The sequence below is a fragment of the Amblyomma americanum genome, chromosome 4 (genome assembly GCF_052857255.1).
Source record: "Amblyomma americanum isolate KBUSLIRL-KWMA chromosome 4, ASM5285725v1, whole genome shotgun sequence".
NCBI classification, from domain to species: Eukaryota; Metazoa; Arthropoda; class Arachnida; order Ixodida; family Ixodidae; genus Amblyomma; species Amblyomma americanum.
This window is the reverse complement of record NC_135500.1, coordinates 177,202,447-177,229,152: the sequence shown is the minus strand read 5'-3', so window position 1 is coordinate 177,229,152 and position 26,706 is coordinate 177,202,447. Positions and strand designations below refer to the sequence as shown.

General features: G+C 47.5%; 1 protein-coding gene across 1 annotated transcript; it reads right to left on the bottom strand.

Moving 5' to 3' along the window:
• Positions 1-2,838: 2,838 nt before the first annotated feature.
• On the bottom strand, positions 2,839-26,706 carry LOC144130468 (transmembrane protease serine 9-like). Its single transcript, XM_077664390.1, has 13 exons — positions 26,333-26,706; positions 20,502-20,537; positions 19,100-19,179; positions 16,662-16,753; positions 14,501-14,757; positions 13,088-13,221; positions 11,598-11,722; positions 9,367-9,482; positions 6,803-6,882; positions 4,426-4,517; positions 4,036-4,304; positions 3,468-3,601; positions 2,839-3,083 (listed from the first exon to the last, which is right to left on the bottom strand). The coding sequence occupies exons 1-13, from the start codon at positions 26,391-26,393 to the stop codon at positions 2,910-2,912; spliced, it is 1,650 nt and encodes a 549-aa protein (XP_077520516.1). The 5' UTR covers positions 26,394-26,706; the 3' UTR covers positions 2,839-2,909.

Here is a 26,706-nt window from a genome sequence, read left to right as displayed (position 1 = left end):
ACGTAGCCGACTCAATCTGCGACGTGTTGTCGTACTGCTGTCTTTCAAGGGTTACTCGCACCATAAGTGCGCAAGTTGCAGACATCACATCCTCTTGACAACTACCGCGTGGGCACCGTGCTTGGAAAAACAAAGATACACGAGAAAAAACTAGACACAGGCGCCAAGAAAAAGCGGTCTTTCGTATCGAGCACCAAATCTATGTTCCGTGCACGCAGTACATATACCGCATTAAGAAAGTGAGTAGGTTGTCGATAATCCCGCTCAACGTGCTTTCCTGTTGGCTTCAGATCAAGAAAACGGCACGTTTTCGGGTATTGTGCGAAGAGGGGGACGTACAGGTGCTTAAAATGTGAAAGAAAAAAAAACGGCCTACCTACCTCTCTTTGCGAGAGCAAGACGCCGACGAGGGCGATTCGCTCTGTTGGTCGTCAGGGAAACACCACTAGAGTGGGGAAATGGAGGGGCGAGAGAGAACAGTGGGGAAGAGGGGGCGCCGGCGGCGACCGCGCGTGCTGGCCGCCTCTCAAAGACGGCGACGTGCCGGGGCGATAGCAATCACGCGCGCTTGTTGTCATAACTCGTCATCGACCGTTCGCGGAACAGTGGCAGCACGCGCGCTTGTTGCTGTGACGCACGGCGGCCGGTCGTGCCTGCCGTGCGAGTTGTCTTCGATCACCCTCTCCGGCCGTGTCATTTGGCGTGCCGCACGGCCCACTAATCAAAGCGGGCCAAGAGCGAAGGGGGTAGAGCAGCACAGTCGATTCGGGCCGGGGCACGCCGCCGCGACAGTGAACGACCCATTTCGAATGTCGACTGAGACGGTTTTTCTTTTTCTTTCGATGAGGCCAATAATAATAATAATAATAATAATAATAATAATAATAATAATAATAATAATAATAATAATAATAATAATAATAATAATAATAATAATAATAATAATAATAATAATAATAATATACAGTGAGATGTCAGCGCACGTTAAAGAAAGGTGGTCGAAATTTCCGGAGCACTCCATTACGGCGTCCCTCATAGCCCGAGTCGCTTTGGGACGTTAAACCCACATAAACCGAACTAATGACAATAATAAGTGGTTATGGCGCTCGGCTGCTGACCCGAAGGACGCGGGTTCGATCCCGGCCGCGGCAGTCGAATTTCGATGGAGGTGAAATTCTAGAGGCCCGTGCACTGTGCGATGTCAGTGCACGTTAAAGAATCCCAGGTGGTCGAAATTTCCGGAGCCCTTCACTACGGCGTCCCTCATAGCCTGAGTAGCTTTGGAACGTTAACCTCCCTTAAAACTAAAAACCTAATAATAATAATAATAATAATTATTATTATTATTATTATTATTATTAGTAGTAGTAGTAGTAGTAGTAGTAGTAGTAGTAGTAGTAGTAGTAGTAGTAGTAGTAGTAGTAGTAGTAGTAGTAGTAGTAGTTGCTGTTGTAGTAGCTGTACCTCTACTACTGCTCGGGGGAGCAGGCGATGGATAGCCAAATGCCTTTAGTTTTTTTTTGTGTGTGCGTGTGTGAGACAGGATATTATTCACCGCTTGCCACGCCGCAAGTTGTCAGTTTTCTTTCACATTTCTGAAGCGCGGCCAACTTACGCGGGACGTTCAGTACGAAAACTCCAGCAGATTTTCGCATAAAGTTGCCCTTGACTACTTCTTTAGCACCGAACGGCACTTAGCAGAGAGGGTTCGGGAAAATATGTTCTCAATATTCTTTGCCCCAAAGATCGCTATTTTCTCGAAGCTGTATCAAAATGGTCCCAAGAGATGTGTTGACTGGGTTCCGTTTTCTTACCTTTAGTCTTTGAGTCTAGCGTCCAAAAGGAAAGAAAAAGTTCACAGCTCTCTACTAGTATTGCTATTCATTGTAACGTAATAAGTTTAATAGAATGTATTCTGAGCAAGTTGTATATTTTTCTTTTCGTTGTTCATAACCACCAGGGCGAACTGAAGACTTGCACACACTCACTCCTTCCATCCATTCATTCATTCCGAAATAATCCTGTAAAGCGTGCACCACTGCATAATAGAAAGTAGGAGGAAGAAGCCAATTTTTTATCTCCAGGGGAATGCCAGGTGGACGCTTTTTTATCTTGTTATCGCGTTCCTTGGCAAAATGTTATATCTATGCTCGAGACAGTTTTTAAACACAGTGCACTGCTTAGAACTTGTTTCGGCCTCGTGTCTACGTCACGAATTGGCCTGATGTTGCGCTCCTTCTTATATAGCTTTTTTACTTCATTGCCTCTTATCGGGAGCCTCATTCACTTATTTCCATAAAGATAAACTGAGTTGAGCACACCAATAGACAGTTTCTGATATGGCACGCACTATCCTGCTGAGAGCTATCAGATAACTTAATGTCCGCAAGTTATAAGTTGTAACACAACTAAATTCTGAAAATTCGACGAGTATAATTACGACCAAAACGCACCTAAAACCTCTTCGCGAATTATACTACGTGTGCATAACACGTGTGCACGTGTCACTTTAAAATCTAACAAATACTAAAAGATTTAGGAAAAGCATTACAAAGTAACAGAGTAGGTACACTAAAAAAGTATTCGTTCATTTTGTTTCGGATCCTTGTTTTATGAAAGGTTAAAACTCACCGCAGAAAGGATAATGAAATCAAACAGCCTCAATTTCGCTGCAAGCTTCGTATTCTTTCTCAAGGCGAAATAAACCCTTAAATGTAGCTCTGAAATAAAAAAAGAAGCAGCGCAGTCGGCGGTTTGAATTTCGCGCTTATCGTCGGCCTCTAGAGCGTGGGACAGCTCATACCGAAGAGAGGACACCTTAATGGGAAAGCGCTCAGCGTGGAACTTTATGGGTTCGGACAGAGTGGGGCGGGCGGCGCAGTCCTCGGCGTCAGAGCAGGCGCGGCTGGTCATAGAGTCTGCAGGCCCGTGGTCTTGCGTATCCATCGGAGCAGGGTGCCGACGCGCGTGAACACAGCCGGCACTCCATCGAGCGCGCAGCCGCCCGCCAGGCCCGAGCCGGCGATAGCCGCCGCGTAGTAACGGCCCGCGTAGAACTGCATCAGCGGCCCACCGGCATCACCCTGCAGTGAGCGTGTTTGCAGTCCCGCTCTGAGACATTCTAGCTCTTGGTAGAAACATCGAAGACGCAATTAGAATTAGCCTGTGGAGTAAACACACATAAAAATGAGGGGGCGTATCTTGACAGTGCCGACACTGGCTTGCGTCTATACTTCGTCTCTCAGTTTGCAGGCGCTCAAGTGATAGCCACAGATATTTTCTGCATCTGAAGCGATACATACAGAAATGTGATGCCTTAGCCTTCTGCTTTTCTACTGCAAAAAAAAAAAAAGGTCTGAAGGCCTCAAAGGAGATGCAAGCACGCCGTGTAGTTCGTTCCTGCTGCGTCGCATCCGTCGCCACGCGACCGCGGACAGCTGCAGTACACAAGGACGGGGTGCACTCACGTCGCATATGTCCCTGCCCTTGGCGCCGGCGCAGATGAGTCCCTGGACCGAGCTGCCGTTGTAGCGGCGACTGCACTCCTCGTTGCGCACCACGTTCAGGTACACCTCGTTGGGCGTCGAGCTGAACGGCCCGTCTGGTGGAAAGAGAAAGAAGCAGAAGACAGCACCCCAGCTGCCCCGAGGCCGCATTGCACGGTAACAAGCGCCGGTTTGCATTTGCGACCGACGGTGATACGGCACAGCAGCGTGCTATGCAGCTGCACTGTTGCAGCTAAACAGCTCTGCTAGCAGCTGGCAACCGCCGGCATTAGACATCTCTGAAGTCCATTCCATTCAGAGCCGAGAGAAAGTAGTGTGTCCAGTCACTGTCAAAGAAAGAGCTTAAAAGTTCAGAAACATATTTTATGACGCTAGCCGCGTGTCTCGCAGCCTCATAAAGGTGCAACGTAAATGTCAGCCAAAAAAATATTTCTCTTAATTCTACGGAGGATATCAAAAAGTGCCGAGGGAACCGTCTCGCGTCCCGCGCACAGAGAGACGGTTCGCGGGCGCAGTCTACGGGACTCACAGGTGTGCACGCGTCCCCAGCCGGCGACGAGGGTCTTGGTGCCCGGCATGTACCGGTCGGCCGACTGGGGCAGGCAGATGGGGCGCACGTGGTCGGCGTCGCTGGGAGGGGCCCCCCGCAGCAGCAGCAGCGCGGCGTCGTAGTAGGGGTGCCGGTAGCCCGGGTGCACCAGCACACGGCTGACGTTGTGCGCCGCACTGTGCTGCTGCGGACGGCTCAGGTCGTGCACGCCCAGCAGAACCTGCAGCCGCTCGGGGTGCGACAGGGCCCTGCCAATCGGGGAACGACCGGTCAACCTTTGCACACAAATAGCGGCTGCTGTAAGGGCATCACTCTTAATGCACAATGCATTCAAATGCCCGCGCCTGCCTCCTTATAAGCCACGCTTACTCGTGTCCGATCACTCCAGCCGCAGTGAGGACGTAGCCGTTGCCGATGTAGAACGCGGATCCGGACAGGTTGCCTCGGAAGCGGACGGCGGCCTGCGAAAGCGCCGCCGCTCATTTCTACAGGCCCGAAAAATTGACTTGCTACTCTTTATTCTCGCAATTTCATTCCTTCGCGGGCACGTCACTACGGGTGGAAAAAGTGTAATGGCTAGAATATATAGTGCAAAAGACGGGGCGCAAAAGAAATACTCTTGAGCCAACGCTCTCAAAGGTGTTTCTTTTATGCCCCGTCTTTTGCGTCCTCGAAATGAGCACCCAACTAGTACAAACACAGGTTTTGCTAGTCGGCTAGTCTGAGTGTTCATTGAGGCCCGGACATTACTATTATAACAGGGAGCAGCTCTTGTCAGGGAACAGCTGTTTGTCACGGGAGTATTCCGAACTGCTTCTGTTCTCGCGCTCCTGATCCTGGGCCGAGGGAGTAGGTAGAATTCAATGAAGCGGGTTTTCAAATCAGAAAAATTCCGCTTGAAAACATCTTTGCGCACAGCTTGAGAGAGCGCCCAGATTCGAGATTAGTCCGGCCAGCCATGATGCAGTGTCTATCATATGCAGGGCCATCCGGAGTACCGTTTTTGGATAGAAACGAAAGTCAAGATTTAAAAATTAACCGCCCCGTATTTCGCGTCGCTTCTTGCCTCGTTTTTTGCCGCAGTGAGAACAGGACAAGGGAATACCTTATGAGCAGATTTTAAATCTCGATTCCACCCCCCTCCCTCTTTTTATTCGGTTTTTCACAGTGGCAAATTATCAGAATGAGACATACGTATAAAACAACAGGCTTAATTCACCAACGACAACATACAATTAATTGTGAAACTGCTTCACATTTGGCTGTTCTACAGCAACAATTGTACATGTGGCTCTCGTCAGGTTTACCTGCTGCCCACGCATGGCAAACTGTGGGCTAGGAAGCGAACGCTGTCGAGGATGTGCCATGATGTGCTACGTGCATTCAGTGGCTGTGGTGCGGACGGGACAATGGAGAAGGTGCTGGAACAGGGGCTAAGGCGCGATACTGCTATATCGATGTCGCTTTTTCACCCTCACCGAAGGAGAAAAGCCTGGCAGTTACTCCTTTTATCCTATTTACATTGAATGCTCAAAGAGCCATATGCACGTGCAAATAGTGCAGGAACAAGGTGGAAGCAAAACTAACATAGAACAAACACCATACGTTAATTTATCTCATCACTGCAGGCTGTTGCATTTAACAAAAACCCACATTTTAGGATATGCTGGTGTTTTTACGATAGTGAAAGTCAAGCAGCATTTTCGGCGGTTACTCCTTACAAAAATATATTTAGACAGTCTATAGACTCTCCACAGACTTTTGTCCATAAAGTCTATAGACTTCCTATAGACAAATGCTGTCCGTAGACTTTTGTCAATAAAGTCTATAGACTTTCTACAGACAGATTCCATAGATTAGTCTACATACAATACAATTCCCATGAACATGTCTATAAAAAATCTATATATTTCAGGTCAAACACCTTTAGTAGACTTTTGTCGAAATACATCCTGTAGACTATATCTATAGGAAGGCAATAAAATCTATAAGAAGTCTATAGAAAGTTTGCAAACCATTTATGTGAGGGAATTCGCCCAGCAGTTTTTCTTTTTTCTTAACTCAAAGCTTAGTCACTATCGAGTTCTGAGCAGTTAGAGATGATTCGGGGAAGTTTTTTTTTTTTCTCGCATAGATTCAAGCGCATATCCCTCCGGCAGCGCCCAAGTTTGCGACCGTTTGTGCGCTTCACCCTACACATGTTGCCCATACCATAGACTATGCCCATGCTCCCGTGTAGGGAGCGCGCCTAGACTACAACATGCCAGCGGTCGGTAAACGTGCGCCGCCTGGCGCGGGAGCTTGAAATAAGGCGCGCATAGCGCAAACATTCCCACGAACGTGAACTTTTCGTACAGACCGCTAAAAAGCGTGCGGGATAAGAACGCTGCTACAAAACTGTATTCCTAAGTACGCTAGCCGACCGCCAGCAGTAATGACCCAATTTCAACGTTAGGGTCTTGACTATTATTACGCGAAACACCACGCATGAAACAAATAACTTTCAAGCACAAGAACAAGCTATATAGTAAGAAGCTCTGCTACCAATACGCAATAAATGAGAAGTGTACAAAAAGGAAATTGGTCTGCACAGTGCGATAGCCTGCCAGCGAGGTGGATACCGAGAGAGATAGCAGCAACGGGGATCCTTAATTACTACGTCCTAATGCAGCATTCCCCATAGTAGGCATCACAGCAGTATTCTAAGCAAACTCTGACGATGAACGACGAGTGAAGACGAACTCACCAGCCAAGGAAACTTGTGGGCGAAGACCTGCGACCCACCGACAATGCGACCGTGTCCGTAGCGGCCGGCCACACCGCAAGCTTCGGGGACGGAAGAAAAGCAAACGAAGAAATAAAAGCACTCGAAGAGCACAACTGTTATGGGATTGTTCCTCATCCCAAAGGATACCTCCAACGGTTGAGTAAACGGAAGGCCAAGAGGCAACGACTGTGCAAACGAACACAATTCACAGCGTATAAGCGCATGCGTTGCGGCCAGTTGCACATATACCAGGTGTTTCGCCTCAATGTTCTGCAGTCCTTAATAATAATAATAATTGGTTTTTGGGGAAAGTAAATGGTGCAGTATCGGGGGACACCTGAACCGCGCCTTAAGGGAAGGGATAAAGGAGGGAGTGAAAGAAGAAAGAGGTGCCATGGTGGAGGGCTCCGGAATAATTTCGACCACCAGGGGATCTTTAACGTGCACTGACATCGCACAGCACACAAGAACCTTAGCGTTTTTCCTCCATAAAAACACAGCCGATTAAATAGGCTTTTTGAGTTAGAAGAGCGCTTTTTTCTACGTAGCATTGTCAGTGCATGTAACTCTTAATAACAATAATTGGTTAATAATTTCTTTTTGGGGGAAAGTAAATGGCGCAGAATCTGTCTCGTATATCTTTGGACACCTGAACCGCGCCGTAAGGGATAAAGGAAGGGGTGAAAGAAGGAAGGAAGAAAGGTGTGCCCTGGTGGAGTGCTCCGGATTAATGCATGTAACTCTTCGAAATATTGAAAATTTGTTGGGCCACAGCGCCGATAGTAACTGCGTTTTCGAAGTTCTAAAAACTGATGCGGGTATTACTCAATAAATAAGGTGCCTAGCATTAATAGTTAAAAAGTTAACTACTCAATATTAGTTAACCAGCCTAGTTAGTACTTCTTAGCTGTATTCTGATGCGCTACACAGCTGACAGTGCTATGCCGAAAAAAGCACTTATCTAACACAAAAAAGCCTATTTGTAAAAATTGCAGAACATCTTAGGTGAAACACTTGTAGCGGGCGTCACGTGTGCGTGATGTAATAAGGAACACAAGCAAAATGCAGATCTGCTGGCATTGAAATTGTACTACTCAGAAGCGTGCAAGGCGAACAACAAAGCGTGCGCGGCGAGTACAGAATGACTGCGAAGCTGACAGATAAAAAACAAGCGTTCACTCGAGGCCACTGCGCGCACTCGGTGCGAACACGGACGGCTGCTCGTCTGTCTTCCACTGCGTCGCCGACGCCGATGTTGCTGCTGCGCACCCTTACAGCGCTGTGACATACGCACTTCGTTACGGCAAGATTGGCGAAGGAGCGGACATCATTTCGTAATAGCCATTATTAAGGCAAAAGCCTTTAATGGCTCATTGTCAAGGTCATCTGCCGTTAGCATAAACTGTCACAGCTTCCCGGCCTCCTGATTGGCTCGCGTGCGTGACGTCACTGTCGTCGAGTGCGGGTGTTGGGATGGTTCGGCGCCACGCGGGATGACTCATCACATCGGCACGCGTGGAGGCCGTGTGTTCGACGGTGCGCCCTGACGTCACTGTCATCAGGCGCTTGAGGTGGCCTCCCGATTGGGCGCTGTGTGGCAACGTCACTGTCGCAAGGCGCGCGTGGCGACCGTCTGCTTGGGTGCGGTGTGGCGGCGGCGGCAGTTTACTTTGTGGTATCGTGTGAAAAGGATGCCTCGTCTCGCCAAACCAGTGTCTCCCAACACGCGACGTGCGGTAGCCGCTGAACGCAAGCGGCGCTCAAGAGAGGCTGAGCGTCATGCTGAGCGTATACGTAGCATGCATCAGGGCGGCGAGGCGCGTCCGACACCACAGTGTACGAGTTGTGTGCCTCCGTGGTGTTTCCGACGCAACAAATCGCCATTGGCAATGGTGTCAGGCTTCCGTCGTTTCACAGTTTAGTCGCGACAAAGTGTCTTCCGTAATTTTTTCGCATCAGCCCACATGCTTTTCGGGTAGACAGCTTTCCATAGCTAGCTGGAATGCCGCCGCTGTCACTGACAAAGAACACCAGGCCAAACAAATAAGTTCTCAACTACGACTAGTCGGGACCGACTTCCAGCAACGAAAGCCAACTGCTCCTAGTCGGGCATTACAGCAAAATCCCGTTTAGATGGTGGATATTTTACAAGCTCTAGACATCGCTGCAAAGCTTGAAAAACTGTCGCGACCTGTGGAGACAGCAGACCACTATGCAAAAGGTACGACTCCAGCAGGGGCCATATTTTGTAGCGAATCATTTTCCTATTTATTCTTTCGCCCTTATATCGCTGGCAGCTGCCTCGTGACGTAACGAATGAAAGAAAGCAATGTTCCGCAGCTCCGGTATCAAATGCGGGGATATGACCGAAGACTGTACGGGAAAAGTATCGATCCTTATGAAACAAGACCCCAGGAATTGTGGAGTAAGAGTGGCGATGTCACAGCGCGAGAGACGTTCTTGTCATGCACGACAGCATGCTGGTTGTATCTGCACTTGTGAAAACCTGACCGAGCACGAGCGCTTGGCATATGGAGGCTCACAGCTGAGGTTGGGCTTCTTGAGCGGCCTGATGGCGTTGTCCAGTTCCATGGTGCGGGTATCGTCCGCCTGACTGCACAGCTTGCCCTTGGTCACGTTCCGGATGAACTGCGTGTACCTGTCGTACGGGCATAGGGGAAAGCGCGCGTGTTACACAACACTCAGTACTGAAGACCTTTCGGCGGGCTAGCTGGTTCACAATCTTTGAAATGTGACGTAGACAGAGAGGAGACATAAACGCACCTGCCCTTCAGTTTTATGTTCTCTCTGTGTTTACGTCAATTATTCCCACTCCCATTCCAAACAACAATCAGTACGACTGCGACGCGAAGGTAGCAAACACACTGCGTCTTGTGCTTAATAGTAAACCCGCCCATGAAGCACTGAATGCAAGTGGAGATCTAGAAGCCTCTCGCTCGCTTTTCAGCAAATCACAGTGCATGTGCTGAGAGACAGATACCGAAAGCCACGGCCTCCGACATCAAGCAAACTCACTTCAGCAAGGGCAAAACAGACTTGTAGCGGAAAGAAGAGAGGCGTTTAGGAGTGTAGCATTATTCGTGAGAGAAAGAATTCTACGCAGGTGTCTCTTTAGGGATGATAAATGTGGAAGCTAATAGGAACTATAGCACGCAAATGAAGGAGCTGGTCGCATCGGGTTGCCTATTGTGTATGGCGGAAGGAGAATGAAATATATGTTATTTGAAGGCACCTAATAATTCGAGACAATATGCTCCCCCCCCCCCACACACACACACAGACACACACATGCATACACATTAGTGCGTTCCTCAAGTCGAGGTTCCTTCTGCCTTCCCTTCCGTTCTAAAAAGGGCGTGTGAATCTAAGCGCGCCTTTATCAATGTTAAAAAGAAAAAAAAACATGAACAAATCAAAAAGAAAACAGCAAGAACGGTCAGACAGGCGGCAGGCGAGTGCTTTTTATTGTCCCACAGCTTACTAACGCGCATAATCTTTGCTTCTTTGGAATGCATAGGTGTAACGGCGTTATTTTTATTATTTTTCTGCTGCAGCAAAACTAAACCTTTAGCATCGAATCCACTATAGGCCGCCCGTGCATGATTAGATGGCGCCTGTGGGCTGGCTGGGAATAAGATGATGAGCGACGAACATGCAGCCGCGTTTGAACGTTCTTGGATACACGCAGAATGCATAAGGTAGGTGGGCAACCTAAATAAAAATGACGGATTATTTAATACGAGTATAGGCCAAATGCTAATTAGGTGCGCTAGAGCTTCGGTTTTCACTTCGGTTTCTGTTCAAGTCTCGGTGTTCAAGGTTCTCTACTTTACATTCACAGATTGGCGCAGTGGTGCAGCGATGCGCTACTATCCTGTGATGGCAGGTGCTGCTAAAGGTGGGGCTTGTCAGTCCCAGGTTGCTCTTCCAGAGTAACCTCTAGCGGTCAATCATTAATTGTACTGCCATCTGCCTCGGTGGGCAGATTGAGTTTACGTCACAAGGTAGCCTGACTTAGGTAGCCCATCTGCCACCTAGGTTGCTGCAGGGTCAGGTAGGCTTCAGACAAAAGATCGCCGAAATCGCTGAGTGCGGTCCTAAGTTCTAACGCACTTTGCGTGGTCGGCTAAAAATTGACAGTGGCTTAGCTCGGCTGTGCCAGGGTATACGTAGTGAGAGGTACGTTTTCTTGGCTGAGCTTGTTGTGGTCACTGTATGTTTAGCAGTGAGAGACACTGGGCTCCATCTCGGCCGCTATGAGCCATATATTACGCTCGGCAGTCTGGCGTCTCCGCTTGGCAAGCCGTTCCTCTCTCTGTTCGGGCATCTCCGCTGCTCTCTTCGCCTTCTTACGCTCATTGTCTCTTTATTGAGTAGCTAAGTGCCAGGCGACAACCTCAGCATCGGAAGAATTAATCTTCTCTTGTCTATACTGCCGTTTAGCAGCGGCTGGACTCTCCTTCTTTGCGTCCATGTCAAACGTTGTGACACAGCCGCCCATTACATATCCGCCTTTTATGCGCATGCGAGCGCGGTTCGGGTGATAGAGCGGCGAGGCGGCGACGAAGCGCACGCCGCACCTGCTGCTCCTCTCCGGTTGCCATGGTAACGGCGCATGCGCACAACTGGCCTCTCCCAGCCCCCGCGAAATGCTCGACTGGTAGCCCGGTGTAGCTCTCGCTATAAAATAAAGCTGAAATTGTACGGAGGGAATCGAACGAAGCAGTCGCCGTAAAGGAACGGTGTGGTGCACCTGGAGACGCGCGTGTAGATGCCCGGGTATCCCGGCCGTCCGCATCCGATGCCCCAGGAGACCACGCCCACTTGGAGCCAGCGGCCGTCGGCGCGCCTCAGCATCAGCGGACCGCCACTGTCGCCCTGCACGCCACGCAGAGGGCACGCAAGAGAATCGCTGAGAAAACTGGAAGGGAACGGATGGACAGCTAAGGCACTTAAATACTTGTACAGAAAGAACGCTGCACAAAAGATACGTGTACACAGTGGAGGAAAAGGCGTATACACAACTAACCAATAAACGTGCAGAAAACCAGCAGAACGGGGAAATAATGAGTGTTAAAAGCAGGACCAGAAAAGATACAGGGTGTCGATATGACTACATCGATGACAAAAATAAAAAAGCAGACTCTGGACCTCCACAGAAAATGGTGAAAAAAAATCAGAAAGGATTCGTTATATGATAACTCAAGAGGCGGCGCCCTGCTGTTCGAAGCGAGATCAGGGTGTCGTATAACGTGCAGCTACAAAAAGAAATATAACCAAGATGAGGACGCATCTGCTGTACTTAAGAAACAATTGACGACAAACAATTAAATATACTGTGTTAGAATGTAGTAGTATCCTTCCAGACGTCGATGCAGGCACAACCAGAGAGAGGCCCAAATGTTCGGAGATAGTGGTAATGTAAATGAATCTGCCGCAGACGTTAGTAACAAAGGGTTGAAAGAATGATGGTTTAAAAGCGTGGCAGTGACCTAAAGACAAGCTCAGGATTGAAAAGTGCTACATAAAGAAAATTTTCTATTCAAAAAGGAGTAATTTCTAGATAGCACATTTACGTTTGAAATATTTCTTACAGAAATATAAAGAGGGAAAAAAATACCGGAGCGTGACGGCACCCGTCACCACACTGTTTCAAACGGGACGGACGCTAGACGCTCCTGGCCGTCCGTCCATCAGTCTCATTCCATCCCGTCCGTCTATCCCTCCTGTCCGTCCATCCGTCTGTCCGTTGCTCTCAAAAGAAAGCTTGCCCTCAATTTTCCCGCACTAAGGAACAACAACGGCCGTTTATTCGGTGCAACAGACGGCGGGCCGACATGATGCCCGACATGATGTTTCGATTCACATTCGTTTAGCCTCATGCGTGGCCGGCACCTAGCGGACATATTTTCTATACTGGGTGCCTACAGATAACATGCACGAAAACAAGTCAGAACTTCTGAACAACTAAACCGAATGTATTTAATTGTCATCACACGATATAGCAACTAATAGCGCATTAAATGCACGTTTTAAATCTGAAATCTTCGAGCGTAATGAAACTGCGTTTTAATTGGCAATGCGCACTTTCATCGCCACATACTGGCAAGCGGAAACCCGGATAATGATTTTCAAGAGACGCTCTCTGGACGGTTCTGAAGCACAGGAAACGGAGAGAAATGAGCGACTCATGCCCGAGCCGTAGTCTTTGCCGCGGTGGTGAAGAGGAAGACAAGCGCGGACCTGGCAGGTGTCCTCCCTGTTCCCGCCGGCGCAGAGGTTGGTGTCGAGGATGTCCTCGCCCAGCCGCTCCTTGCACAGCGCCAGGCTCATGAGTGGGATCTTGGCCAGCTTCAGCACGTCACTCGTCTGGCTCACTGCACGTTCGCAACATAAGCACAGCCAGAGGGCACTTTGACTGTATCCTAGTTGTGAAGTTCTCTATGCCGTGCATGCTTCAAAATCCGACACTCCGATTGGTCCAGCACTGCGAGGTTACCTGACTGTTGCGCCACGTGTGGAATTCAGTTAAACTACATTGGGCTGCTCAAAGCGCAGAGGAGAAAGCTTGCAGGGCTTCGTCGATGGCTCACTGCAAGGCGCCACCATATGCTAACATCCAGAAACTGACAGCGGGATCGACATGCCCGTGTTTGGTTCAGAGTTCCGTAACTGAACGATCAAAGAACTCGAACGCACTAGCACGCGTCCGCGCCGCTTCGCACACTGTATGCCGCAGAACCAAAGTGAGAGCACAAGTTGGTAGAAGGTCTCATATAAGTGACTCGCGGAGCGGCTAGGCTCAGGCCAATGCCCTGTAAGCTTATGAACATGCACCCAATGATTTTTAGCATCGCTAGTTTAATCGTGGTGGATGTGAACACTGTTGTTTTATCTATAAATATGCAGCCATACTGACGGGTAGCCATTAAATGGCGTATCCGAGAAAATAGTCATTGGCAAGTGCGAGTGTTAGGAATGTTTTTCTTCTACTCGAGAAACTGATGTCGGGTGTCTTGTGTCCGTTTATGGCTGAATCCTCGAATGTCATGCAGTTTTCACACCAAAGTCTTCCTCATTTCGAGCAACTCAAGATGTTTGCATCAGCAATTTTATGTGCAGTGCTACGGCATAATACCGTTTTCTGCGGTTATTAAGGCGTATTAATTTTGAAAGCTGAGCCTCACTTGCTGTGTGCACCCATTTTTACGAAGACTCTTCGTTACATAATTGGCTCCGCCACGACATAAACTGAAGAGGCCAGCTGGCCACGCTCTAAATTACTAACTAGCAGCATAAGCGGAAACACGTTTTTAAGGATACAAATAAAAAATGTTTATGCCGTTGTCTTGTCAACAATTCTTTCTATTATTTAGGAAACAGGATATACTGCTTCGATTTTGTCTTATATTTCTATTATCCGCACACCGCTGACTGAAAATTAACGAACAATAAAGGCGTTGTGTCTCACCCCAAAAACCCCCGGAAAGCCTCTAAGGGCGCCTATTTTTACTCACTACTGTAAAAGCATGAGCCTTAAGGATTAAAGAGCATGGTTTCTGTTTTTTACCTGTCGTAGTGCGACAAGTACGGTTCGTGCAGATTAGGCCTACGCATCGAGTTCGGTTGGCGCGTGCGCGCATATAATGTACATACCTTCGGCGACGCGTCCCCACCCGATGACGGTGAAGAGCTGCCGGTCCTTGAGCGGCGTGTCCTCTGTCTCGACGCAGAGAGGCGAGACGAAGTCGTGGAAGACCACAGGCTCAGCCAGCACCAGCAGGGCGATGTCGTGCACGTACGCGACTCCGCGGTAGCGCGGGTGGGTGACGCACGCGCTCACCGCCACCGGCAGCGGCGTCGACGATATGCGGTGGCCACCCAACACCACGCGCAGCTTCTGCTCTTTGCGCCTGCGGGGGAGGATTTTCAACACGCGCCTAGTCTTACGATTGCTAAGAAACGCTGTTGGCGTGCAGATCTCGGCCCTGAGGAGAAAGACTGCAAGTCCACTGGACAAGCCGTGTTATGGGAAAATTTCTCGTCGCTAACTTCCATTAGAGGAGGTCTTCATTAGCAATAGGCCATGCGTAACTGAAGCTAGATGGTCGTCAAGAATTACGGCACCTCAATGCAACAGCATGAACCACCAACACACGCGGATCGAAGTCGCTCGCCTTATTTACCTATCCACTATTTCGAAAGAGTCGCCACTTGGTGAACATCTTCATAACCTTGAATAATAATGTTATGAACACGTTTTGAGAGTATTTTATTGACCCAGAACAGTAAATGCTCTGTTGTAGCTGGGGTAACACAGAGTGCCACGCACCTTTTGGTTACTCACGGTCCCCCACACGCGTTGCTTTTATTCTTTAGCTGTCGTTTTTTTGAGCTCAAGTGCTTTAGAACGTCCTACTCGGTTTAACTACGTTAAAAGCCTGCCATTAAAAGAAAAAAAGAAACAGGACTGTGGGCCCAGTTTTTACACCTTCCACATTTTTTTTCAGCTCCTGTAAAGGCTGCATCTTTGCAAGTAGTCTTATAATGTGGAGAAGCCCCGCATGCTTCCTCAGTGGTTTTCCACCGTGAGCCTAAGCTTTAATTTTTTTTTTTTTTTTGCACAGGTCAGTTGCACACAGGATCGTTCATCGTATTTAATTTACTTTTAATAACGCGTACCCTACAGAAGATAAGATGTAGCAAACGAAGGAGCTCACGCAAAAAAAAGAAAAATACCGTGTGCAACGAGAACATAGGAAAAAAAGAACATACAGGGAGACAATACGAGAGCAGCGACGGGGGTAAGTTGTAATGAAAATAGCCAAATAAAGAAGACGTCGGGTGTGCTGTAACGGTGAGACACAGCGTCATTCCAGGTTCACCAAGCAGAAGAAGCAGAAGTGACAATGCGTGTTCATATATCCGCAAAGCTAACGATGTGCAATCGATGAAAGATGCTAGACATGACAGTTATATGTGATTAGCGAATGATATTTGGTAGTTATTATGTACTATAGATGTGAATAGGCATTTCATAGAAACTACGTAGCGATTACAAGGTGCCAAAAGTGGCATTAGTAATATACAAGTGGCCTTCCTACAGACTATTCAAAGCACACCTTTCCACATTTGCGTAATTAGACATGATTTGGCGTGCTACCCGAAAATACAGCATTAACTCATTTCGATAAACGCTTATTGCAACTTTAAAAATAACCAGTATTAATAGCACTATAAAAATAACAGTTATTTCACCTACTTACTGCAACAAATAGCTTGATATTAGACGATAAAAACAGCAGCAAATCAACAATGAATGATTAAAAAACAAGCAATAACTTATTCACAGGGGTCAAGCTTTGTCCCCCCTTCCCCTTCCAAGAATAAAAAAAACAATAAAAGGGACAAGATATGCGAGGCCGTTTTGAAGAACTTTGAATAAATTCAACCTCTGTTGCTTCTTTTACGTCCGCTGAAAGTCTCGGCATTTTCACGATCTCTGCGTGGCTATGTTCACTGATATACGTCCATCGGGGCAGTATTTGTTTGCAATAAATATAAACTATAAGCACAGTCTTCTAGAAGAGTGAGTGCATGGCGACAGACGGCGCGTGTGTACTCAGGACCAAAAAAAAAAATCTTGCTTTGAAATTCACTGCCCATCACGAGACAAAATAAGTTTTTTTGTGTTTAAGTGTGTGCGCGTGTGGGGAGCAAGAGTGGGGGGGGGGGGGGGGGGGGGGAGCTTTCGGAGGTATGTTTTAGGCGTCGTCGCCACAAGGCTGAGCTAGCTACACTGGCGTAGGCGCCTCACTCGGAGCAGCAGTGGGCGGCCGTGAGAACGTGGCGGCTGCCGATGAGGGACCCGCCGCCGACCAGTTTCTCCTCTTCGTCCACGAGGGCCACCTGCGTTCCGACGCGAAGCCGAATCTGTAATTGGCACACTACAAAAAGGCCTAATAGGGCAGGTTGGTGAAGGCCTATGACTGAAATAATACACGAAGTAGGCGACACGAGCGCCGACTGTCAGTTGACAATTTTATATAGATATACATTGAGCAGACAAGGGAGGGGGTAAAGAGGGGCTCGTTATGACACACGTGACGGAAACCAACAATCAACGAAACCAAGGAGCATAGGGGATGTAATTTTTATATATATTTGTGGCGTTGGTAAATAGGAGTCTAATAGCTAGGTAATTATATTTTTGAAGATAATTGATAAAAAAGCAGAAGAAAAAAAGTCTGACTGCGTCTTCTCCCTTATCTCTCCAATTAGCTCTGCCCTGTGCCAGATGCGGCCACTTAATCCCCGCTAACTTAATCTCACCCGCCCATCTAACTTTCTGCCGGCCCCTGCTCCGCTTACCTTCTCTTGGGACCCAGTCTGTTGCCCGTAACGAAAATCGGTTATCTTGTCTTCGCATCACATGCCCTGCCCAAGCCCGTTTCTTCTTCTCGATTTCGGCTAGAATGGACCCGCGTTTTCTGTTGTTGCATATAGATCGGTTTCGCGAGAAGAAAAATGTTTTACATGTCATACGCATTACTCTTTATGTATTTGTTTCGGTTCGTTTCATCCTGTAAGAGCCTGGATATGTGACAATATCCGGAAGTAAGTAGTTATTTAAAAAAACTACAACATTTCGTCCATAGCATGGTCTAAAAACAAAATTTCCTTGTATGCATCGACGACACTGAGACTGCGTTGACGCACGTCCAATGTTCAGGGGAATCACCCACGTTAGCTTAGTTCGTAGGGCGGCTGCCCCTCAGGCGGTGGTTTAGGGTTCGATCCCCGGACCAGTACGAATTTTTCTTCAACTACGAAGTTTCTATAAGAGCTGTATAGCGGGTATTCATTTGACGCGACAGGCGCCATATTGGTGTACTGGCGCAGCTTTAGCGTTACAGTCCTAAGCAAGTGGCGAAAAGCTATAATTAGACACGGCTGCGTTTCGCCGTTCTCTATGTATATATATACCAATATGACGGCCGCTGAGTATCGAGTCACGTGACATAGGCCCACCGCTTTGTGTCCTTATCGCTGCACTTGAATGAACGCTAATGAGAAATTATTACTCCCTTGCTACGTCGATGTAATCCTGCAAAGTACTGAAATATCATCTAGAAGGCAAGCATAATTATGATGAATTCGCACTGTTGTTCTCATTCACAGACAGCCGTATCTTTGTGCAACGGGCGCTAGTAGGAAAAAGGCGCAAAATATTCCAATACGTACAACCAGCCGCTCTGCTGACGTGCGACCGTTACCGGACCCCGGAAGGCCTCACGAGCGGCACGATTAAACGCCGTCAGCAGACATGCGGAGTCAAACTGTATATACTGCCCTCTTTTCTCACAGGCACTGAAAATCCGCCGCCGCGGCTTCGAGCACTTTTTGACGTCACAGCCGTTGACGCCCTCAGCGAAGCGAAGAGCGCGCTGCATTCGGAGGCCACAGTAGAGACAGTGCGCCTTTAAAGGGCCACAGAAAGGGGTGTTTGAGCTTGGCTTTAAAATGCTTGCACTATGTAGAGTATAGGCCACCGAGCGTCCATGCTGCGTACGAGACCTCAGAAGCGGGCGGGAAATTTACAATACTTTTTAAAAAATTCCCGCTTTCGCACCTCGCGGCGACGCGCGGTGCCGGGCTTTCGCACGAAATCCTGGCAGACGACGTCACGTCTTGCAAATGACGTCAGCAGCGTATCATTGGTTCACAGCGCCAAATTCTTTCAGACGTCACGCGCTACAGCGACCACTCCGCGCGCGCCGCAGCCGGCGGAGGTATGGGAGGGGCCGGCGGAGGAGCGCCGCCGTTTTGTCGTGCGAGAGGAGAAAGGCGCGAAGATGCGAAAGTTCAAATTTTGTTTGCATATAACTCAGCTTCCACATAACGCATTAAAATAATTCTTGTTGGGGGATAATTATGAACTGTCCTCTTTTAACATCCCAGACATATCGCACCTTTATTGAGACCCCCTTTCTGGGTCCCTTTAAGTGAAAAAACGAAAATCTGGAAAAACAAATTTATTCCTTTTGAAAAGAAAAACCCGCGCTCTTAATTTTGAACCTGGAGCATATATGCGCGCAAGTGGTGGATTCTACCCTAGTGATGAAAAGTGCAACGTTACTTTCTTTTAACGCCGGGTTTTCGAATCATGTAGTGCAAACACTATTATGCTACTCGCTGAGTGCAGACAGAGAAAGATGTTTTCTGAAGCGGAAAACAGCTCGTTCGTTCACTCACCATCCAGGGAAAGCGGTGGGGGGGCGCGGCCTCTTCTCCGCCCAGTATTCTCGACTGCACCCTGTTCTCAACGCCGCAACCTCGGGGAAGGAAACGGGGTGACTGCTCGTACAGGCGCCTATACTCGCCGCCTGCTTACAGCTTGAGCAGCCTTTTCGAGGCTGCACGGTGTTCGAGAAAGCGACCGTAAAACGAGTTCTAACGCAAATTTCCTTGGAAATATAATATTACAGCATGTCTACAAGCTAAAATAAGAGTGCCCAAATTTCGCTACACAAATTTTGAAATTCAGAAGTGTGCTAAACTGCACTTAGGAGACGATCGTACGATCCGCCATCAGATACAGCGAACTAGTAATAAAGGACTCAACCGAACACCTCCGCCTTCTTCAATCTCTACGGAAACTAGGCAGGCAGTCATTTTAGTGTCCGCCTAAAAGTTTGAGCGAAGATGCTTCGCATTTTATGCGTAGTTCCCACAGAGCTAAGCCTCAACTTTCCTAAAGAAACACCTAAAACTCGGCCAAGCGCTCTCTCAAGATATTTGCACGATCTGACGCTCGAATTTTTTTTTCTTTTTTTCATGAAACGCTCAAAGTTTTCATATCTACTTTAAGTTTTCTATGTGCGCCGAGTTCCCAGTTTTCTGCATGTATGTTTCTACATTAGGAGTTATCAATCTTATTAGCTTCGCGGGACTCAACAGATTTCAAAAAGCGTTGAGGAACCAACCACACAAGGCTTGGCTTCCCTGCTCGACATATATGCGAAAATGAGCGTACAGACACATATGCTACTTCAAGAAATGACGAAATTCAATAATGGCTGGCTGTACAATGAAATAGCACGCAATGAACAGTTAGTTACGGTGTGATTAAAAAGGAAAGGTGGGTGTTGAGGCATGCATGGATTTATATAAAGGGACTTATAAAGGAACACGGGGTTTCTAGGGAACCCAGTTTCAGAACCGCGGCTCTACATAAATGGTCAAACGCATTGTGTACGTAGGTATACTGAAATTACCAAGCATGGACACTGACGCTATAAATGCGCAAGAAAGCCGAATTTCACCGTAGCAAAAGGCCAGTAGCTTCACAAAAATGTGCACTGACCCGCACCTGTAAATGCGACCAACGCTATGGACCCCACACATTTAGCCTACGCGCTACGGGCAGTACAAAACCAGGCCTTTTCATACGACTTCCGTATGGTATCCAGACAGCATCTCGCGGCAATATCAGATGTCCGAATTCAGATCACATTTTTCAATCCATCTTTTTCGCACGGCTCCTTCACGACAGCATGTGGCAGTGGCAAGGCTTCATCCACATGGACATCAGCGTTCTATATCCCCGATGCAAGACAAAAAGAGGGAAATAAAAGAAAAAGGTAGAGAGGCTTACTGCAGTTCTGGTGAAATGCCGGTTCCTTCGCACAACCTGAAAAAACAATAGTCCAGTTTTTCACGCGGGTTCACGATTTCTCCTTCTCGTATTCTCCCCCTCAAGAAAGCAGTTTCACTAGTAGCAGAGGAAGAGTGGTACATAATATTAAGAACGCTCTTATATTAACGCGTTTTCGGCACGCAGTAATTAAGTGTTTTCCCATTTCGCGTCCATCAAAACCTCCTTAGCTCTTCTGAACAATTAAGCAATTAATGCAAGGATATTTCGGTAGCCGCCAATGGAGCTGCAGCATATAGCCGCCGGCTCCCTCATGTGTGTTTATGTAAATTTCTAACTGCCATTCGTGGTTATCTTTGCTGTTTATATGAGTTATTACACGTAACCGGAAGTAAGTGAAATGTTGTGAAATGGTGCCGGACGCGCGCTCAACAGCCAGCGAGGTAAGGAGAGAGTGGAGCGAAGTTCACGAGAGCGGTCTGCCACCGCTGCTGCTGCTGCTACTAGAAGATGCGTACGTCATATACACGTCATACACGTTCTCTGCCGCGCATCAGTCGCGGAGTCCGCGCATCTGGCGGTGGTAGCTCCCAGTGACAGTCGATGCAAAAACTCCTGGCGCAGAGTTGGCCCTGCGACAGCAGATGTTGCCATCGGTGGGGCTTGTGCGACCTATAGGTTGCTCTTCCCGCAACCTCTCGCGGCCATTAAGTGCCGCCTACCACGGTGGGCAGCTTGCTCACCATCCGGTGGGCAGGTTGTGATGACGTCACAAGGTCACGTGACCTAGACCCATCAGCCCACCGAGCGGGGCGCGCCGTCGTTTAGTCGCAGGTGGCGCAGGAGGAAAGGAAATACAGGCAGAACAGCCGGAACGAAAGAAGACAGAGAGAAAGTGATGCCGTGCCTTGCCGAGGCTCCGGCGGATCGCTCGTTGCGAAGGCAGGGGAGATCGAGAGGCTACCGCATTGGTCGAACGAGGTGAAGAGGATCGCTAGACACGACGGCGCAGCGTATCGGGTAACAGCAGCCGCATGACGCTTGCAAACGCCGCAAGGAGCCCAGTGTGGAGTTCAATGCCCCGTTAAGGAAGTGCGAAAGAGGGGACACCACAGATGCTCGCGAAAAGTGTGCGCCGCGTGATGACCGTATGCATTCGCCATGTCGGCGGTAGTGGGTATTCTCCATTCCGACAAAAATGAAATGTTCGTTCAATTTGAAAGCGCGGGCAGTAAGAGAAACTATGTCATCGCGCCTCAAACGAGCCCCGGGAAATTACGCCACCGAAGTGACAAACACCACTCCAAGAATGTCCTCCAACCAATGACGTCGACCGACCGGGAACGTTGGTACAGTGAACTAGAAATACTTTCAAGGTTCTAGTTCACTGTAACGTTGGTCATGGCGTCGCGGTTGGATGGATGGATGAATGCTAGAAGCGCCTCCTTTGTAACGGGGTGGTGGCAGATGCCATATCATGCTTAGCATTTTTTATATTTCTCTAGCCAATCTGTCAAATTTAACGGTACTATCTATAAATTCGCAATTTTTCTTTGCACATAAATTCATTTGATTGTACGTTTGACCAATTTTGAATCCTGAACTTTTCTTATGTCACCACCCTGTTTTCTGTTTTTGAGCCAGCAATCTTCCAATCTCTTTTTGCTAACGTCAACCGCACATCTATTCAATTAACTTCGTTATAGCTAAACCCTAGGCCCTCAAGGAGCGTGAATGTGCCTGCATCGGCATCTGGATGGATACAGCCATATTCTAGCAAAACATACGTTCCACTGTTTCTACAGATTTACCACACACTGCACACCTCTTCTTGGTTACATATTTTTTGTAGCTTCCCTTTCTAAGGCACCCTTATCTCGTTTTGAATCGTGCTGCGCTGCCTTTGGAGCTATCATATTCCATTTCATAATCCCATTTCACAGAGGCACCTGCCGGCCACTTTTCGATGTTGCACTGGGGAGATTAACCACGACGTCATGACAAATGGTCTACGCCATTAGCTAGAGGGCGTCATTTGAGTGGTGTTTGCCGCTTCGATCCCCTTAAAGGGACACTGAGGAGAAATTGAAGTTGGCTTGTATCCATAGAATACCAGCTCCTGATCACAAAAATGCCACTCTTCCTGAAAACAAAGCTCTTGTAATGTAGAAAATAGCAAGAACCAAAATACAGGTATCGCCGCCACAGGCCAATCTCGCAAGTACAAGCGTGATGACTTCCTAGGACAAGAGGCGCCACCATGGAGGAATTTTCCTTACTTCATGGATGTCACGAATCTCTGAGGCTTGCAAAGGAAGTTTGCGCACCGCATCGCTAGCCACCAGAAATCACGGAGTCTCCGTTTACGTCATGTTTCACGTCACTCCGTTCTGTGTCGTCATAAGAGTTCTCCGTGTCGTCATAAGAGTTCTCGAGTTTGAATCGGAGCGGCGGGAAAAAATTTTTCAACTTCGAATCCAAATTTCTTTGAAATAAATGCATCTTTCGCTCCCGGACAAGTGTCAACAAAGCCATGAAATGCCGAACTATTAGATATTGCTAACAAAAAAATTTTGATAGGGTTCTCCTCAGTGTCCCTTTAACTGCATGCACCGATCACTAATATCGGTCCAAACATTTGACTGCACAGCGTAAAATGCTGTCCACGCGTCGCCGCCATACCTGCGCGTCTACATCAGCGCGGGCTCTTACAAGCTGTCGCTCATCAGTTCTCATCACAGACGTTTTAACGCGAAAGCATTATATGTCCCGTTAGCACAAAGCCACCGCCTGCATGGCACAAAATTTCTCAGTGACGTCACCAAGCTCCTGCATGACATCAGGAGTAGACCGTAAGCTAGTGACATCTACAGCAAAGAAAAACAAAATTCCTTTCCGAAGGTGCAAGGAACTGAACCGAGGACCTTCAGATTGTGCAGAGAGCACGCAACACACAGGCGACAAAACCACGTTACTTCTTGGCGAATAAAGATGAAGCTAGTGTATGCGTTTCCTTGAATTGTGAATTTTTTTAAATTACTTTGTTTGCTGTTGCCAATCAGGAGGCCTGTTGCTTTGTCAAGCTGTCAAGAGACAGCTTTTACTTTAGTCCCCCTATATCATCATTGACACGATGGTCAAAATAAACATTATCAGTGCTGGTCCAGCCATTTCAAGTTCTGGAGCAATTTTTGGAGCAGAAAAATATTCATTTTGGAGCACCTTTGTATCAGAACAATAATTGTGGAGCAACCTGGGAGCAGCACAAATTAAATAAAGGAGTCACCCAAAAGAGTTTATTACTAACGAGATCAGATTCAGCCATGTGTAGCTAGCAAGAAAAAAAAACAAGAAAGGTGTTCTAAAAAAACAGAGACGAAACATTTTATTAATGCTGCCACTGTCCAACACGCAAGTTCAGCCAAGCGTGCTTCACTAAAACGTTCACTAGAACCATTCTTTTTTTATGCTGGCACTATCTGAATGCTTCTTGGAATTTTTTACAATTTCATCAAGCTCGCGAAGTGAATCAGCAATGCTGAAATTCCCTTGTTCCAACAAAGCTTGACCTCGTTGGACCTCTTCCAATCTTTTGTTCTTCAACCCAGAAAATACTTCGGCCCACTTAAGGATTGACCAACATGATGCACGAACATGGAGGAAGGAAAACTTGGGAAAGGCCCTCGCTTTCCGAGCTGCACGCCAAAAAGATGTGCCGGAAGTCACGCGCTTTCGCAAGGACTACTGAGAGTCTTTGGCCGACGGCGCAGCCAATAGTAACACTAGGCGCAGCGGAGTCATCTGCTGCACTGCCTGCTGCGCATGCGCAAGCACACTGAGACAGCGGCCAAATAGGGGGAGACGGCTTCAAAAAATGCGACTTAACTGCCTCTCCAGTGTTTTTCCTTCCTCCATGTACGCGAATGAACTGGCTGCTAAATTCTACCACGAGCCAGGCCACCAGCGCCCTGGTTTGCCAACTGCAGAAACGTTTTTAGTAGGTTGCCAACTAAAAGCCTGAACGGTTACAGAAATAGTTGTTTTTCCCGCGACTATATCTTCTTTTTGGCCCAGCTAAGGCGCAATATTGATCAATTTTCCGCTTTTGGAGCAGCAAAATGTAAATGTATCAGAATGGCGCAAATGGCGCAGCTGAAGCACTACTGCATTATTATTACTATTATATGCTAATGAGTTGATGTCATTAAAAAGGAATTTATGAATCTTTAATGAAACTCCAACAGAACTCACGATGAGACTATCGTATCGCATTCAAAACACGTAAGTGCCCTCCGTAACTTTTTCTGGGGGATGCGATCTTGAGCGTGCCAATTCAACGATATATCTGCATCATTATTAAACATAACTTCGATTGCTTAACTCACGCTAGATGTAATTGGCCTGCCAGTTGCAATAATGTCGATGAAAAGTAGATTCTAAAGATTTGCAAGCCCAAGGATGTCGATCAGCCTCCATCTCGATGCGTGTTATATGCTAGTGTTTTTTCTAACCAAGAAAAGGGAAGCAGCTCAAAAACACGTGTCAAAACTTCGGCGGGCCGATGCTGGATCACGTATATATATGGCATAAAAGCACATCATGGAAGACTGCCTTGAGTCGTTCCTTATTAGTCCAAGTACTGCAATTTCGGACCATAACGACCCAATGCCACGTGACAGATATGTTCGTTACAGGTTCAACAACCTTTGCATTTTGAAACAACGGCAACAATTAAGGTTGTCTGCCTGCACATAGCACAGTCCAATTCGAAAGGAGCCAGTTTGGAGCAGTTCCGCTTCCATCAAAGTAGTGTCTTTGTTTTGTTAGAATGAGGCAATCTATCAATACAGGCAAACTTCAATTTGTCCTCAGTGTCCGTTTAATAAAGGGCAGTCGGGAAGCACGTCAAACGAAAAACAAAAGCGTGCAAGCAACATTTTTCGTCAGACTAATACGACTCATAACTGATTTCAGCTAAGACAGAGCTCTCTAGCCAAAATCAAAGCAGCTGCAGAAAAACAGCAACGCTTGACAATTCTTTTAACAAGCAAATACAAAACACCAGGGCCTCCCGACATGGTCGTGGTTCTGTTTCAGAACTTTTTTCATACACGACTGCGCACAGTTTGCTTATAAGTCAGTGCTCAGATATATAGTAGCTTGCTGTTTTAACGCACCACTGCATTATTATTACTATTATACGCTAATGAGTTGATGTGTCATTAAAAAAGAATTAAGGAATCTTTAATGAACCTTGCCTATCGTAATATAAAGACTCAGTTACTTTTTGTTATTCCACAGTCCTTTCCCTGCTGCTCCAGTTTCCAGTCGCCTGAATGCCCATTGGATTGTGAGCACACTGTCCACCATCGCAGGTGGAAGTTAATCATTGGTCACGAGACGTTGCTTGGGAAGAGCAACCGTGGCCTCACAAGCACATTGCATAACTGCTGCACCATTGCACCAGGAGTGGTAAGAGGACTTCCCACGATCTATGAATGTAAAGTAGAGAATAAGCAATTCCGCATATACGGGCATGTAAGCAGCACCCAGGCGACAGAGAAGTGCTTGCAAGGGAAGGATCCCTAATGCTATCACATTGTACTCTTAAAGGTAGAGTAAGCGTTATGGGACGGTGAAATAACAGTTTCAGCGAAGTGACACGCAAAGGGGACCGCAGGCAGCTGAAGGGACACTGCTATCGTGTCATACCCTTAAGGTGGAGCTTAAATGTCCCCTCAAGTTTTTTCACATCTTTTTGCTTTTATTTATTATGCAGAGCACATCACCTCAACACACAATAAAATATAGTTAACTAAAACATTACTTACCGGCAAATCCATACAGTGTTACCAAGCTAACAAAGCTTGAACACAAACTACTCAACCACATTGTGACTAAGTTACAGTGAGATATTCAGTAAAGTGAAAGGAAAACAGCTTCCAGGCACAAGCTACTAGAGCCACTAAAGCAGGAGCACACACATGTACACGGGCCTTAGCCTCATGCATTGCCCGTCCATGTTTACTGCTCCCCAGAGACACTTTTTACACCCCGACACCTGAATGCTTTTGAACAGCTGTCATGACAGAGGGCATGAAACGCATTCCAAACAACCATAGCAACGAAGCCCAGTCTGAAGAGTTTTTGGTGGAGGCTTGGGAATGCGCCTTTCTATGAGCAAAGCCTTGTATCTTTATTTTTT